This window comes from Chelonoidis abingdonii, chromosome 6 (assembly GCF_003597395.2).
Source record: "Chelonoidis abingdonii isolate Lonesome George chromosome 6, CheloAbing_2.0, whole genome shotgun sequence".
In the NCBI taxonomy this organism is placed as follows: domain Eukaryota; kingdom Metazoa; phylum Chordata; order Testudines; family Testudinidae; genus Chelonoidis; species Chelonoidis abingdonii.
This window is the reverse complement of record NC_133774.1, coordinates 74,050,266-74,068,214: the sequence shown is the minus strand read 5'-3', so window position 1 is coordinate 74,068,214 and position 17,949 is coordinate 74,050,266. Positions and strand designations below refer to the sequence as shown.

General features: G+C 40.6%; 1 protein-coding gene across 3 annotated transcripts in view; it reads right to left on the bottom strand.

Annotated features, from left to right (window-relative positions):
* KCNN2 (potassium calcium-activated channel subfamily N member 2) overlaps positions 1–17,949 on the bottom strand; it is a 197,798-nt gene that overhangs the window by 11,213 nt on the left and 168,636 nt on the right. For all 3 annotated transcript variants that reach the window (XM_075067159.1, XM_075067160.1, XM_075067161.1), the window contains one exon: positions 292–402. In XM_075067159.1, the coding sequence (XP_074923260.1) occupies positions 292–402 (111 nt within the window). The remainder of the gene's footprint in view (positions 1–291; positions 403–17,949) is intronic.

Here is a 17,949-nt window from a genome sequence, read left to right as displayed (position 1 = left end):
TTACCTTCCAGCTTTGGTCTAGTTTCAATATGTCCCGCTGGAAGAGAATCTTCAGATCTACTGTCATTGTACCAAATCCTCATTAGGAGTGAGAACCTCCAACTTCCGTTGAAGTCAATGGAAGTTCAGGTGCTCAGTACTCCCAGAAGGCACCCAGCACCTTGCAGAAGAAGGCCCATAGAGAAGTACAAGAAAGAAAATTATATTTTTTTTCCCAACGAGTCTCAGAAATACATTAAACAACATTCCCTTTTCAGCAGGGGAACATAAAGATCTGCAGGTATAACTTACTCTTTTAGTTAGCTGGGTATCCATCATGAAATTATGCACATGTTTTTCAGCTTTGGTAAGTTCTAACTTCCTTGCAACCACAGCTACCACCAGCGCAGTGCACCCTGCACCCTGAAAACAACAATAAAACAAACCCCAGGGAGTTACTACTGTGTGTTTCAAAAGCATTTTTTAAAGAAGTTTCGCCTTCACTGAAAAAAATGAAAGGCATCAGATGAATCACCATTCCTAATAAATGTGATGAATATAGTACAGCTATTTTAGTTCAGGGTTATATAAAGAGTCTGTTACCATAGACTGGTAAACTGTCAAGGCATCATCAATTGCTTACTGAAGAGCATCATTTTAAAATCCTGCTTTTTTTCCTCTAGGAATTAAAAAAAGAATTGGCTATTAGAACAAATTCAGTTTCTAACGTCTGAACAAGGGCAGCCAGATACAACGTTTAAAATTTAGACTACATCCATAAATGAATCCAGAAAGGCCTGTTCATAGTCATGGCATCTGCAATTGCTAAAAGGAAGTAAGATTGGATTAGTATCCAGTACAATAAAAGTAGAATCTCTTTTAAGGCTTTCTTTAAAGTCTAAAGATAAAGTTACCTCAAATCTAGTTTTTAGTCACTTATATATACTTCCATGCAGAATTTGTCCATCCACTTCAAAATTTGTTGTGCAAAATCTTTTTTTTACTAATACAGATTTGTATTGACTAAAACAGTTTGAGAATTTTTGTTGAATTCACTGAATTGTTGTGGCTGAACAATAGAAATAAAAAATTAAAAATTTCCCCACTTTTTCAAATGATCAAAACCTCTCGGGTCAGCCCAAATGGTTTTTATGGTCAATTTTTTGGTTTGGATACCAAAACAAAAACAAAGTTATTTGAACAGCTCTATTTCCATGTTCTCTTCTGACAAACAGAATTGATCTTTTTCTACAAATTATGCTCAGTTGACTTTACTACTTTGAATAACGCACGTGTCTTGCAGAAACAGCTTTGTAACTTGGACCTTTGTAACAACTGGAGTTGTTTTGTGCTAAGCATATGTATGTTTGTAACTATAAATACTGTTCCAAGTACAGCCTGGAATAAGCAGAAACAAATCCCATGGAAGAGAAATATAGTGGAGTAGGTTATGTGCCAAGAGAGTAGAAGCAAGTTGTAACAGGTAAAACAACTAACAGGAGGCTGTAATATAAAGCAGTCCCCAACTACAAATTAACCCACCAATTCCCAAATCAGCTCTATTGTAATACACCTGCCAACTTCTACAGACAGCCCCTTTATCCCCAGTATTTTTCTGATATATATACACTGAGTTACACTATGTCCAGCTGTCAATGAAACTGTATCAGCGCAACTCCGAGTACAGACAGGCAAAGTCTCTCTTTGCATCTTGAAGTTTACCCCGGTTTCACTCCTGTGCTTGCCTCCACTTTTCCTCATTCTATATTCTTCTGTTTCCCTCACTCTCTCATCCTTCCCTTCAAAACAATCAATTCTGCTACCTCCAATAAATATGGAGATTTCCCTAATTAATTTGCTCCCTATAAGTTCTCCTCAATTAATTTATTTGTCCCTACACAAAGACCCCACAATGAATTCACCTGACTCCCTCAGTGAATTCATCTGCCCCCTTCTCCCCATATACTGAGACACACCAAATAAATTAATTTGCTTCCCCATTGCACACACACTATTTAACTTGTCTTGGATCCCTCCCAAACACAAAGCCCTCCAGTGAACTCATCTGCTCACCACCAACACATGCAGCCCTGATCTCCCCCAATTAGTTCCACCCTATCTGAACCTCCATGCCAATTTCACCCCCCAAATAAGTGTCTTCCCAGAAGTTGCAGGTGCTGCTCCCTGTTCTGATTCTCTCTTTAAGCTGCTGATTCTTCTTCAGAAGCTCTGCTCCCTCACTCCTATTCTAGCGCTGGATGAAGTCAAGGAAAGGGAAGCTGGAGTCTCTCATGCCCTCGAGGCATGTGGGAGCCAGGAGGACGTGTTTTCACTTCTTCCAAATCCCAGCCCGGCAGGGGAGCATTGCTGAGAGCTGCAGAGAAGGTGCTATTTACACCAGTGCTAGGGGTGTGTGTAGTTTACATACTCCACATACCACCAGAAGTATAGACGTAGCCTTATACACTGCACATACACATTTTCTGACCAATCTCCCCCTAGCATGTAAATTAATCAACCCTTAGCCTCACCTTTGAATCTGGGTGAAATTACACAGGGTGAGGGCAGCAGGAGTGCACAGGGAGTCAGTGCTGAATCTGAGCAAGGTCTTTTAGCCAGCAATGGAAATCCATTGGTTTGAGGATCACCATGTTCTCTTAAAAATATAGCCCTGAAATCTAAACTGTCAAATGTATCAAAAAGAGGCTATAATCATAGAATATCAGGGGTGGAAGGGACCTGAGGAGATCATCTAGTCCACCCCCCCTGCTCAAAGCAGGACCAATACCCAGATTTTTGCACCAGATCCCTAAATGACCTCCTCAAGGATTGAGCTCACAACCCTGGGTTTAGCAGGCCAATGTTCAAACCACTGAGCTACCTCTCCCCACTGACAATTACTAGAAAGTCAGTGGTGGTAAACTCTGCTTAAGCTCAGGAATGCTATTATTTAGTCCCAATCATACCTCTGTACCATCTTTCATCAACGTTTCTTGAAACACTTCCCAAATATTAATTACTTGAGTCTGAGACCATCCTTCTGAAGTAGAAATGTACAAAGAATAGTTCACCTGCCACTGGCATGATGGAATGAAGCAGCTGTTTAAATGGCAAATCACAGTCTAGAACCAAAAGGTAAAAAAGAATACTGTATCCAATTGAAATTAAGGGAATATAGGTAAACAAAATGCAATTACCTGAACTGGAATGATTATCATCTGAAAGACTGTGCCTGTAGCAGCTCCATACTGCCACCAACATGCTAGGGAAATGCCTTATATTGACCTACAGGACAGAATGCTATCCTCTTGAATCATCAAAACTGCTTCATGAAGCATCAAAGTGTTTGTTGCAGGGCTCTCATGCAAATACTAATTCACATTGGCTCTGTTCGGCTAGTGAAATATGACAGGATCACATCATGATGGTACGCATGAAAATGCGCACTTTTTACCTTTGTTCAAAGGAGGAAAGGTAGAATATTACTTGGGGATTTCTTCTTTGCGCTACCATGGAAGAAAACAAATGATGTTTATTCTTTTAATAATAAATATTTTACAGAGATAGCACATTAATTTAAATTGAGATTTTAACGTTTTATTATTATAAATACATTGAATTATTATCATACTTTGCACTTCCAGAGGGCCTTTCATTTGAACTAAGATGTGGTATTCACATTTTAAAGATCAAGAAAGTGAGGCATAGATAATCTGTACTATTATGTTAAAGGATGGTATAATGTTGCATAATCACACCCTCCTCATTTTTTCCATAATTAACACTGCACAAAAAGAACAATAATATTTTCTGTTAGAATTATATCTGCTGGGTAAAAGCACAATTCCAGTTCCAAGAAAGTCTTATTTTAAGATGACAGACAAAAAAAGCTGAAAAATGTATTTCAATTATTGTACTTTGAACATTATGCAGGACTAAGTCAGACAAACTAAAATCACTGCTTCAAGCTCTTGCTCTCTCTTCTTGGGAATCGTATTTCCCCAAAAACAAAACAAATAGGGAAATGCACACAGCTTTTGGAATGTCAAAGCAGTAATATATTCTATATGGAGTTTACAGAGTTTGGTTCATTCTTGCCTGTTAGACTACATTTTATTTTAAATTGCATATTCTGTGTTGCTAAACATCAAGTTTTTAAGAACACAGGGGAATTCCAGTTATCATTCACAGACCAAGTTGAAAGGACAAATACAGAACAAAAGCAGTATATTGTTAGTACAGTTAAAAGGTAACTTTCAGATGTACTCTTGAATGCTACCATGGTCTTCAGCCATCCTGATCTATCTTTAGAACAGAATCTGCCAACCAGGTTTTTACTTTTTACAAGAATTAGAGAGCAGCCTCATAAACTAACTGTGCCAATTTTTCAAGACAGCCTATAATTGTGTATACAGTTTTACAGTGTGCATAACACTTCCTTTGTCCAATGCAAACAGAATTCACATACTCATCTCCTATAGAAATTTACCTGATTTGCACATGCAAAGTATTAAATAATTGCAAAATCACTGGCACAAATTTAGAGGCAGCCTTTTAAAATGTGGCTTTCATGCTAATTTTTATAACTGATATTCCATAAAACTTAATTTTATTTTTTAATGAGATCTCCTGCATTATTTTTCTAACAGCACCACTAATTCTTAAGACACTATATTTAGTAAAATGCTGGTATTCCAGGTGATGGTATATTTTAAATGAAAGCATGTAAGTCCCTGTGTTAAGTAAAGTAGATTTAAGTATTTTAAACAATAATGTATATAGTAAAATAATTTTGTATCCATTACATAAAATTTAATTATGTGATTTTATTCAGTCTTCCCAGTACAGTTCACAAACACCTTAAGTAGAAGTCCACCTGCCTTAGGAAACTGTTTTCTTTCCTCAGCTTCTTGCCAATACAGGTTTCTCTGTAAATTATTTGTTTTATTTCATAATAAATATTCACAAAATAGAACAGAATAAATATGAGCAGATATGCAGTTAAATACTCTCACGTAAGTGTTCTAGGAACTCAGAAGTTGCAGGGCAAAACTATAAGCAACACATCTATTTTATTTAATGAAAGTGGATAGCTGTTGCTAAAAACAAAATTAGGAGCATGCTGTTTGTTTTTCAGGAGTACTGTAAATTATGCATTAGATGGATTTCCAGCAAACTACACACTAAAATGATGATCTGCCTAGATTATTCTATTCTCCAAAAGCATCAATAGATCTGTTTGGCCTATCTGCTGACACAAGCAGGGCTGCCCAGAGGATTCAGGGGGCCTGGGGCAAAGCAATGGAGCTGCGGCGCTTTTTCTCACCCAGCGGTGATCCAGGTCTTCGGCGGCATTTTGGCAGCGGGGGGTTGGGGAGGGGGGCTTTCAGTCGCTTCACGTGTTCGGCAGCCCTGAAGGCCCCCCTGCCACCGAAGATCTGGAGTGACAGAAGGGCCCCCCGTCGCCAAAATGCTGGCTGAAGACCTGGACGGCTGCCAGGCCAGGGCCACTATGGGGCCCGGTGCCTGGGGCAAATTGCCCCACTTGCCTCCCCTCTGGTCAGCCCTGGACACAAGTGCAGATTTCAACCCATTTCATTCACTTTAAGGGGACCAGGAGTTTTCCCAGGTTCTGGTCAACACCTGTTTTTCATGGTCAGAAACTGGGAGAGTTACAGTACATGTACTAACAACACGTTTACATCATTAAGTGAATTCTATGAATACCAATGTATTACAAATTCTCAGACCTTCAGTCTGCAGAGTGACAAATGTTGGAATGGATCTGACTGCATGATAGCTCTCACATCTGCATGCATCATTTCTTAAAACCCTATGACATCAACAGAGCACACATTAGAGAGTAGCTCATTTCTGAAGCAAAAGCCTGACAATCATTCAAAAGTGGACATTTTCCCTTGACCACTGATCTCCATTTTACCTGTACTGTAGGATGATGTTTCAGTTATATTTACAAAACAAAAAAGAGCATTTCTCATATTTTCATTATAGACACGATCCTCCCTAATAGAATAAACATGAATGAGCTTCAAATCATACAATTTCTAGTTCAAATGTTGGTCTATGCTATGTCTTGTGAAATCAATTACCAGGAATCTTGCTTAATGCCAAGAATCTAAAATAAGACCCGTTGTTAGAAGACACGTGTGTATGTATTTGACCCATTTTTGGGTTTAGGAATTTGTTAAACATATTGAAAGCCTAATTCTCTACTCATTTACACCAGTGTGACTCATGAGTTGCTATCCTGAAGCAAATAGACTTGCAACAGTGAAAAACGGGCGTGAATGAGGGCAGAATCATACCTGACTACCTGGATGTAAGTTTCTGGCACCAGTCTGGAACTTTGAAGGCCTATAGCCTCCCAGTCCAGCAAAGAGAAGTAAAGTAATAACATATAAAATTATTATTAGGGGATAACCGTAAAAGTGAAGCATTGAAATCTTCCCCACCAAAAAGGCTGTACGGGCTGTCATCTTCAATTTGGACCTCTCTCTAGGTGCTCATATCCAGGCTACATCTAAATCTTGCAGATTCTTTCTGGATAACATCTCTAAGATACAGTATTTTCCTATCCATCCACAGAACTGAAACTCTTATCCAGGCTCTCATCATCTCACGTTTCTATTACTGCAACATCCTTTTTGCTGGTCTTGACAAATTTAATTTTGCCTCACTCATATCCATTCAGAATACTGCTGCAAAGATCATTCTCCTAGCTCATCTCTTTGGCCATGTTGCCCCTCTCTTTGTATCCCCCCACTGCCTCCCTCATTGCTACTGCATTAAACAAAAGCTGCTTGTCTTTACATTTCGAAGTCTTTTACCATCCATCCCCACCTATTTTCTCTCACTATCAAGACACTGACTCCTGCCTCTGACTAGTCCATGAAACCAGCATCCATCGACCACCGGTTAAATTTTCAAACAAGCATCTACATGCTTTCTGTCATGCTGCCCTTCATACTCAGAGGATCTCCCAAATATATGCAAAGCTACCTCATTATCCTACTTCAAATCCCTCCTTAAAACCCTCCTCTGTAGTGATAACTACAAAAAACAAAACAAAAAAAACCTGACAATGGTTAGGCTGCCAGTGTTCTGAGACCACTGCCTATCATGCTGACCAGTTGTCTCAGTTTTTCCTTGTACTCCCCCATCTGTGTCTGTCTCGTCCATTATCTATTATCTATTGTCTGATATTTAAATTGTAAGCTCTTTTGGGACAAGGACTGCCTTGTTGTACAGCATCTAGCATAAGGTGGTGCTGGTCCATGACCAGGGCACTTACATGCTACACTAATACTACTAATAATAAACAGCTCCTCAGTGGAGCACAATAAGCAAAACAGAAGCTCTACTGGGGAAAGACAAATGTCACCCAGAGGAACCAAGGTCACAACAGCGATAGCTAAAAACAGACTTGAGATGTAAAGTCTGGATCAGTTTCCAAGTTTTCTTCAAATACAGAGGTGTTCAGATTCATGTTTTCAGCTTAGGCACAACACAAAGAAAGGCCAGAACTGCAGTGTTTTGATCTGGACATTTACGAAGCGTAGAGGGTTTGGATCTAGGGTTCTAGTGTGGACTCAGTTTCAGTGATAGCCAAAGAATGGTGCTAGCATCTCTTAAATAAAAAGTTTGAAAAAAATCTAAGATGATAAAATGCCCAGGAAGGCAGCACTGAAGACAGTGTTTAGTTAGAGCTTTAAAATCTTGCACTTGGACTTGAAGAAATTCTAAATTTAACTGAATGAACTCCAATGACATTTCTTCTTGATTCTGCCTTTGGCAGGGTATCAGAATTGCATTTAAATGTTGGCAGTGAACTAGGCAATTGCTTAGTTTAGGCCTACCACCTATTGTTTACATCTATCCATGCCTGTGGTGGGGGCTATGGGAAACAGAAGCAACTTTATGTTCAGTGGCTCAGATGGAAATCTCTTGGCAGCTTTATTCTAGCTGGACTGAGAGTGAAGTGTGTTCTTTAGTGCTGTAGTTGTCACAAAAATGTCCTGCTATACTTGCCTGGTGCTGAGAGAAGGCAGCTGCCACATTTTCTTGCTCATTTCCCTTGGGATCCACTGAGGCAGAGAGAAGGTCCGCTTTGCAGACATATGTCTCTGGTGGGAAATTTAGCTCTGCACCAGAAAAGGCACAACATTCCTCCTGCTGCTCTGCATAAAATGAAAAGCCTGTAAGAATTTAAACAGATACTCTGTTCATTTGGCTCTCTAGTAGGTGGGCTTATTGGATCGGCCAGAAAAAAAAAAAAAGTCCTTCTGGAATCAAAACTGCTCTCCAAACAAGCAATGTAAGAGTGTTGAAAGAGAAATCCACCCATGAAACGGACACAAGGCTAAGGAAATGATGGTCATACAGCAAGCTCATACACCTGAGTTTTTGCATTTATCACAACTGCCTACAGGGAGTGAGGAGTAACCCTGCAGTGTTTAACAGCGCAGGAGACGTAACAGCACAATTACTGTATCCTCCAGTCCAAAACTGTGACCTAAAATTGTGTTGCATTATGGCCCTTCTATGTGTTCAACAGCTGTGCCTAGCTAGCAACTGACTTCAGTGGCATTTCTGCTGTTTGAATTTGATCCATTGTATTTGAAACATTTAAGCTTCTTCTACTCATAGTGTAGCACTTGAGCACATTTCCTCGCTTTCCACCAGTCTTTCAGGATTGTCAGCAATATTAGAGAAAATACAAATTGTGTGAAATACTAAAAACAACACAAAATAATGTAAATTAAATACCTACAGACAGGCCAGGACCTCAGGAATTGCCTGATAAGTACAGAATAGACCCAGTTCTAAAAATAGATCTGAGAGAGAGAGAGAGAGAAAGAGAAGGCCAGATTCACTTTCTGATCATACTGACTTTTGCAGCAGAAAGTCTATTAGGTGAGAAAGGGGATTAATATTTTGCAAGACATGTGCATTTTATTCTGTACCAGAGAACCAGCAAAGGGTGGGTGGTACTGACTGAGAGATGCACTGATTCAATGCAGCCCGGTGGTGGGGCTCCTATGGAACCTCTGATGGGTTCTGCAGCTTTAATGTCCACTGCAGAGAGTGGTGGTGGAAAAACTGCCTGTCCTCCTTGGAGAGCATGAAGACATCTTTCTGCCTTCTGTGCAAAAATCTTTGCTGGAACAAGGAAGTGCAATTGTTTCTCCCAGACCAGAAGGGAGGAATCTAGCTTACCCCCTGTAAAAATGGAAGGAAATGTTAGTTTTGTTAATTCAAGACAGTAGCTGTTCTTACTGATGGTGATCTGAAAGTATCTGACAGTCACATGACCTACGGAGTTTAAATATATTGTTTTCAGTACAGCAGACACAGCTAAATATTCAGACTGGTACCAAGCCACATACACATGTAGATTACAAAGCACTGCAGGCTGTGTACTATTGGGAAATAAAAGTTATATTTTTTCAGCTCACAAAGCAACAGTTTTCCCATAGTGTTGCTACGAACTATTCTTCATTCCAGTTAATAACTTCAGGCCTTTTAACTTGCTGAAATTTGATTTTGACTCCTAATGGCTTCAGCTAGCAAGTTGAGCATCATTAACTTCCTTCCCTATATTACGCATTTGTGTGATACTAGTGTATTTGGAGCATACTGGGTTAGAAGAAAGACATCACTGGAGGAAACAAGCTGTTCCGAACTGAGAGGTCATTATTGATATTTATTATTACATTTTCAGAACTTAGCTTGTTAAATTCTTAGCACAACCATCTTAGTAATGGATATAAAATGCCACTAATGTGTATGAAAGATATTTTCCCTTACTCACAGGAAAATGAAGCTGTTAGAACTTTGTTTCCATGACCTTACATGTGTACCATCATATCTATTTACAAAATGATAAAAAAAGATTCCCACTAACACTTACAAATGAAATGAAGGAAAGCCTTGGGTAAATCTTTAATTGACAATGCCATTTATTTTCATCTGGTCGATATAACATAAAAATTGACTCCTTTCAGTTCAGCCAAACTTCTGCCTCTGGACTGGGCATTAGTTTTAATGATACATTCCTTGAACAGGACTCACGGCACTATGTTTTTGTATTCAGAAGTTACAAAATTAAACTGCATAAAGCTCAGTTTTTCTAAAAATCAAATACACGTTTTTAACTGTTATGACTTAGGGTAATTCATGACTTCAGTGCACATTATGCATAAATGTCAGTTCACAGTAAACTGATATTTATTTTCTCTCTTTTTGTTTTGGACTCTTAACAGAAGACCCGTACCCAATGTTAACACTGCAGCTAGATCTCCTGCTTTTCCTTAATTGCCTATCTACTATCATATATTAAATGCCACAAACTACATTAATGGGATGGTTTTGTTGAGATTTTGCTCTATTTTTCTGCTTTACTACATAACTGCAGTGCATGCCATGATGAGGGAATTTCAGTTAATGGGAGCAGGATTGGGCCCACATATGTTTGAATTTATTTTTCTTTAAAGAAAAAGCAAGTAAGACCTGGAATCATAGATCTGTACGACTGTAAGTGCCCTCGATAGGTCATCTAGTCTTGCCTCTGGCATCGAGGCAGGACTAAGTATTATCTAGACCAGCCTTGAGAGGTGGTTTGTCTTATCTGTTAACAACCTGTAACGATGAAGATTCCACAACCTCCCTAGGTAAACTGTTCCAGTGCTTAACTATTCTGCCAGTTAGGAAGTTTTTCCTAATGTCTAATCTAAATCTCCCTTACTGCAATTTAAGCTCAATACTTCTTGCCCAGTCGTAGTGGAAATGTAGAACAATTTAGCAACCTTTTAAATACTTGAAGAGTGTTATGCCCCACTTCAGTCTTCTTTTCTCCAGACTAAAAACATACCTTTCCCCCCCCCTCACCAATCTTTCCTCGGAGGTCATGTTTTCTAGACCTATCATCATTTTTGTTGCTCTCCTCTAGACTTTCTCCAATTTGTGCACATCATTGCTAAATCGTAGTGCCCAAAACTGGACATTGCAATTCAGTGGCCTTATTAGTGCTGAGGAGAGTGGAAGAATTACTTCTTGTGCCTTGCTTACAACACTCCTGCTGATACATCCCAGAATGGTTTTACCTTTTTTTGAAAAAGTATTACACTATTGACTCATATTTAGTTTGTGATCCACTATAACCCCCAGATCCTTTTCTGCAGTACTCTTTCCTAAGTAGTCATTTTTCATTTTGTATTTGTGCAATTGATTACTCCTTCCAAAGCACAGTATTTTGCATTTGTCCTTACTAAAACTTCATCCTATTTATTTCAGACCAGTGGCTGCTGGCTAGGCGCCCAGCTTTGAAGGCAGCGCTGCTGCCAGCAGCAGTGGAGAAGTAAGGATGGCATGGTATTGTGGAATAAATGCATCTTAACAGTTTGCAAAAGTGTGACAATGACCTTCTCATATACATGTCTCTTTTCCTGGTTAGCTCTCTCAAAATAGATCACATTAAATATATATTCCAAAAACAAATTCACTTTCAACTCAAAGAGAAATGTTTCTGGAGAGTTAGGAGCACCTGAAAACAGTAGTTTTGAATAAGAGTTTCTCTTTAACTGTAACATAAACTGCACACTGTCCAATTAACATTGAGAAGACCTGTTATAAAGAGATAACCTATGCAAACCCTGAGTATGTTTAAATTGTGCAGGGGAGTCCCACAGAGCTTGCGGGGATGGAATCATTTCCCTACAGGGCTGAGGAACATCCATGCTGCATCTCCATCCCAGCTTCCTTAGCTCATGGGCCTTAGTGGTATCTAGAGACCACTGCCCTTCACGGTCACATATCCCAGCTCTTCCTTAGTCTGTTCCAAATCCCCTGTTCAGAAGCCTGGTTTCGCCTGTGCAAAGCATTCTCCTTCCCATATAGCAGAAACACTGCAGTCCTGGTGCCTTTTAGGTCCTAAGCACGTATGTGAGAGGAGATAAGGTTTGCCCTTTTTAAAGCAAATACAGACCCTAATTTTCAAAATGATACGTCCTTTAATTCGTATGCATTCCTGATTTACACCTGGACTTTGAGAGTTGCACTTCAGCAGAACAGGCTTGACTACTTGTTCCTTACTAGAGATTTTTAATTGGCTCTTAACTCTAGTGAAAGCTAGTATGTTGGCATCAGCTTGCCACAACTGTCTTCATTGTGACTATTCCTGATAACTGGTCACCTTTATGAGGAAGGGGTTCATGATCCAGCCCTTAGAATGTACTATCTAAAGATTTTCTGAAAGAAATTGCTAACCTCCTCCCCCTACCATCCACTTCCACTGTGCAGCTTAAGAATACCTTCTACATTTGCTTGCTTCACCCTTAAGCTTAATGAGATATCTAGTGCAGGCATTTACTTTAATAAGACTGGTATTCAAGTTGTGCAATGAATCTTACTGCAGATATTAAAGAACAGAAGTTTCAGCAACACATAACTGGAAGGGAACTCCTGTGTCACTGAGCTCAGTCCCTTGCTATTGCAGGCCACCCTGTTGTATAAAATTGACAACTTAGCCACCTCAAAGAGTCCGTAAGATAATTATTTGGTTAAAAGCAACCCTCAATCAAGCTACATCAGACATCTGTGTGCATCCAACAGGATAGCAGTTATCACAATCTTCATTCTTCCATTTATTTTAGGAACATAGGATCTGACACATAAGATCCATCAAATCCAGTATCTTGCCTCTTTCAGTGACAAACACATGATACTTCAGATGAAGGCAAATCCTCCTCTCTCTACCACCATAATGTCCCATCCTATTCTGCAGTGCTGCATGTCAGAGGAAAATATTCCTTCCTGATCTTTGCAGCAGGATTTTTGGGTGCCATTATTTTCTCTTACATAAATACAAAAAATTATAAATTATATATACAATTATTTTTAGGGGTTTTATTAGATTATCTATTTAAATTTTCAGAGTTGTGGGAAATTATGGGGAGGGTCAGACAATAATTATTTAATGACAGTAAACACAAATTAAAAAAGTTAAAGTTTATAACCATTAAAGCACAAATTGTGAACAGAACATCAAAACAGACAAAGTGAATATCCTTAAATCAAACGCTAAGAAGTTCTCAAGCAGCATTTTCCTTACTTTACCTATCTGTACATTTCAATTACTATTGATAGAAGTATTGTTTTGTCGGCTTGTGTGTGGTGAAGTCGATATTTACTAATAAAAATCTAATCCTGCCAAGTTTACTTATCAAGATTTATGAAGTTATTCAGACACACTGACTTGTTGACCACCTGTGACAGTGAATTCCAAAGAGATTATATGTTCATGAAGAGGTATTTCTATTTATTTGTTCTAAATTTACTGACCTTTAATTAAGATGAATACATCCCTTGGATGAGATGGTGTAAAAAGAAGGGACTGTTCAATTTCCTTTGCACCCGCCATATATTTTTAACAGCTTAGTCATGCACCCTGACTCTTCTCCTTTCCACACTATGTAATTCTAGATCTTCCAACCTCTCATCAGATATAAGTCTCCCATCAGCATCAATGCTTTTCACTTCTCTCCTTTGATTCTTTTGAGCTAGATCCACAAAGCGGACTTAAGCTCAGCATTGCAGTGCCTAACTTCAGGTGATCTGCCACTGAGTGGAATCCACAGTTCCAAGTTAGGTACCCAGGCTCCCTATACAAGGCATCGGGGGAGCTAGGCACCTAACACTGAGACTCAAAGCCAGCAGGGATACTGAGCAAGGAGCTACCCAAGCTAGCCAACAGAAAATTCCAGTGTGTGGAGGGGGGGTGGGAGTAAGGGGGGAGGTTATAGTGCGTGTGTGGGAGGGAGGACATGCTGCATCTTGTCCAGCCTCTGGGGCATGTCCTACCCTTCACTGTTGCTCTTTGATGTGGGAATGGTGCAAGCTCAGGTGACGGGCTCCTGTCTGGTGATAAGTAGGGACACAGCCGTGATACAGTCTGCTTGTCAGAGGAGTAGCCATTTTCTTTCAGCCCTGCCCTTCCCATCCTTAGTCTAGTACCCAGTATCTTCTATGATGGTTGGGGCTAATCTGATTGCCAGTTCTGGGAGCTGAGAGGGATTCTGCCCCCTACAATGAATTCAGCAAACTGGAATGTGGAGTTTTCACCTTCTATTTCGCATCCAGGATGTCTGGTTTGGATGTGGGCATGAATTTACAAATGTTGCAAAGCTGGTTGGTTCAAGTTCAGTTGGTGGACTAAGCTAGGTCCAGCAGAGCTCCCTGCATACTGGGTGAAGCCATTCCCATAGCATACTAAGGAGGTGTGACTATGCCTGGCACAGCATGTGGCTCCTCATATCTAATACCTCTGCCATGGAGGAGCACTCTGGTTGGGACTCTGATTCCTATCAGGGTCCCTTTCAGGCCAGTCTAAGAGTGTAGAGGGGGCACAGCCTTTACACTCACACAGATTTATATTTCAACTGCCACCAATGGCCCAGATGAAGTCCACTCTGGAACAATCCTGCTGAGTAGCTCAAGATGGCTACCCAAGTTAGGGTTTAAAGTTGTAACTTCCAAATTTAACCATACTATGGTGTCTGTGTCACACATCAACTGCACATGTCTAGTGCTTCTAAATGCACCACGGCTCACCATGATGTTGTGACAACAGATTATGCATCATTTCTCCCAGTTTTTAAAGTATCCAAATGCCCTATTTGTGTTTTGTTGCTACTTTTGCTTTGTTTTTTGTTGTAGTTTAAGCTGCGCCTGCACCCAGAACAGACTTTTAAATGTATCTATTCTTGATGACTCCTGAGGTATTTCCCTTCAGTTTATCCTTGAAGTTCAGAGTCTATGAACATATATGAGAAGTTTAGGCTATTTTCTGGCAAAAGGAGTTAATGGGATTTAAATGATGTCACCTAGTCCAATCTCCCAAGACAATCTCCCAATCTCCAAATCCATCTGGAGTCTGACAATATATCATTAATTTTAATAGTCAAAGCAAACTGTAACCACTCAAGGTCTACTTCTAACAAGTCATTATTAGACTGTTCCCAATATTGACTCTTGGGTACTTTATGTAACTGCTCTTGCATCCACTCACTACAACTGCCTCCCATCACTTAAACAGGTTTCCATTAGCAACAATATTTTCCCTTTTTACCTTATTTTCCTATCTACTCCTTTATCAGGGCCCTTAATAAGAGTTTCTGGAAACCCAATTAAATCAGGTACAGATCACAGTTATTTACTAATTTATTTCCTTATTCAAAAGGTTAGAGTCATGATTTTCCTCACAGAAATGTTGACGGATTGACCTTATTTGGATGCATTTATTCAAGTGTTATACTAGCAGACCTTTTAATTTGACTACCAATCATTTCTATAGAACTAAGGTGAGGTTTACCAGACGGTAATTCCTGGCAGCTTGCTTTTTTCAAAATAGACAAAAAATTAGCTTTCCAGTCTTCAGAACAAGTTGCTGGTTTTGCTCTTGGAGTTCGGTCCCAAAGATCACATGCTCATTAGTGTGCCCACTACTTTATGGCCTTCAGAACACTAGCAAGAAAACCATCTGTATTTACAGTACTGGAATTTCTCCAGGTGCTCCATAGCTTCCTTCTCAGAGATGTCAGTCTGTCAGAGCCAAATTTCAACTACCCTTAAAAGTGTTGCTGGGGGCAGGAATTTCTATATTCTTTTATTTTAACTTCACCATTTTTTTTCAATTGCTTCTCTCCTTTTCACTAGTTTACATCACTTTAGTTCTCAAGCTGTGGGTTGGGACCCCACAGTGGGTCGCGACCCCATCACCAGGGCTGGTGTTAGACTTGCTGGGGTCCAGGGCCAAAGCTGAAGCCCAAGTCCCACTGCACTGGGCTGAAGCCAAAGTCCAAGGGCCTTAGCCCTGGGCTGCAGGGCTCAGCCTTCGGCTTCAGTTCTGGGCAGCACGGCTCAGGTTACAGGCCCCCTGCCTGGAGCAGCTTTGACTCTCCACTCCCATGCACAGGGTGGTGGGGCTCAAGCTTTGTCTCCCTACCCCCACCATCTGGGGTGGTGGGGCTTGAGCGGGCTCAGGCTTTGGTCCCCCTTCCTCGGGTTGTTAATAATTTTTGTTGTCAGAAGGGGGTTGCAGTGCACTGAAGTTTGAGAAATGCTGGTTTAGAGTGTTTCAAGTCTATCCATTTCTCTAAGTCAGGGGTTCTCAACCTTTTTCTTTCTGAAGCCCCCCCACCCCCCAACATGCTATAAAAACTCCACAGCCCAGCTATGCCACAACAACTGTTTTCTGCATATAAAACCCAGGGCTGCCATTAGGGGATAGCAAGGAGGGCCCCATGGTACCATAAAGCTAAGTTATTCAGACTTTAGCTTCAGCCCCTGGTGGTGGGGTCTGAGGGCCTTGGCTGCAGTCCCATGCAGCAGGACTTTGGCTTTCTGTCCTGCGCCCTAGCAAGTCTGATGCCAGCCATGTTTGGCGGACCCCTTGAAACCTGCTCACGGCCCCCTAGGGGGCCTTTGACCCCTGGTTGAGAACCATTGCACTAGGTGTTCATATCACACTCATCACCATGCTAACTGAGACTGACTGTGTCAGTCATATTTGAAGCCTCAATGCTTTTAATATATTTGGAGAATTTTTAATTATTTACTTCATGCCTTTCACTATGTTCTTCATATTCTCTCTGCATTTTATGGGCCAAATTATCAAAAAGGGTCTTGTTTGGTCTGGCCTCCAACTGTGTGTAACTTTGCATATGCAAACACCAAACATTAAATGGTAATTTAATTCATTTTTCACCAAAATACAGTAGAAGCAACTATGGCAAACTATTGTATGCTTGCAATAGAATCACATTCTCATAAGTAAAATGATAAATATTGCTTATCGTTCCAGTCATGAGTATGGAGAAAGATACTTGCAACAATTTGGAGTCTGTTTTTAATTATTTTATTTTTACTGTGTTCTTACCACATTACAGTTATACAGCAGACCCTTAATGCTGATCTCAGCTATGCTAGCAGAAATCAGTGGTAACTCCATTGATGTCAATGGACTTGTACTGGTGTGAAACCCACATGAGATCAGAGCCAGTGTGAGTGCACTTACCACCCCTTTTTGAGGCTAGGAAGTCCATCATAAGAGTTCCGTATAAAATTTACTCTCCACAAAAGGATTTTTCATATTGCAAATATCAACCATGTTCCAAAATTTGCACTGAATGCATATTCAGATTAATTTAAAACCGAAGTTTGGCTCAGTAATTCTTCAGACACTTCGGAAAAGGCAATGTACCTCTCAGTACCTGTAGCATTAACTAATCAGCTGCTGTTGCTTCTCATTTCTGAAAGGGAGTGGGGGACTGTTTCTTCCAGTCTCTCCCTACAGTAGTGGGTGCTTTTCTTCCCTCTTCTTACTACACGACTCATGTCAGATTCCCTGATGGCAAATTCTTCTTTGACCCCCCTTCCTTGGTGTCAGAACCCATCTTGTACTGAGGAGCAGGGGCAGCTCCAGGTACCAGCGCACCAAGCGCGTGCCTGGGGCGGCAAGCCACGCAGGGCGGCCTGCCGGTTGCGAGGGCAGCAGTCAGGCTGCCTTTGGCATGCCTGCGGGATGTCCGCCTGTCCTGTGGTTTCTACGGCAACTCGGTGGCGGGTACACTGAAGGCGTGGGACTGGTGGACCTCCTGCAGGTATGCTGCCAAATCCACGTTACTAGCGGACCTCCCACAAGCATGCTGCTGAAAGCCACCCGACTGCCATGCTTGGGGCAGCAAAATACATAGAGCTGCCCCTGCTGAGGAGGACAGTCAAGCACCTTGGAAGATGGCCAATTTGAGCTTGCTTTGATACACTCTACGGAAGCTTTCTGTCTCACTCCTCACTCTTCCAGGCTGTGTTTTAAGTCTAAATTGCAAACTGTATTTTAAAACAATCTGTATTCGCCACTATCAGCAACCTTTGCTAAAAGGACATGGAGACTTT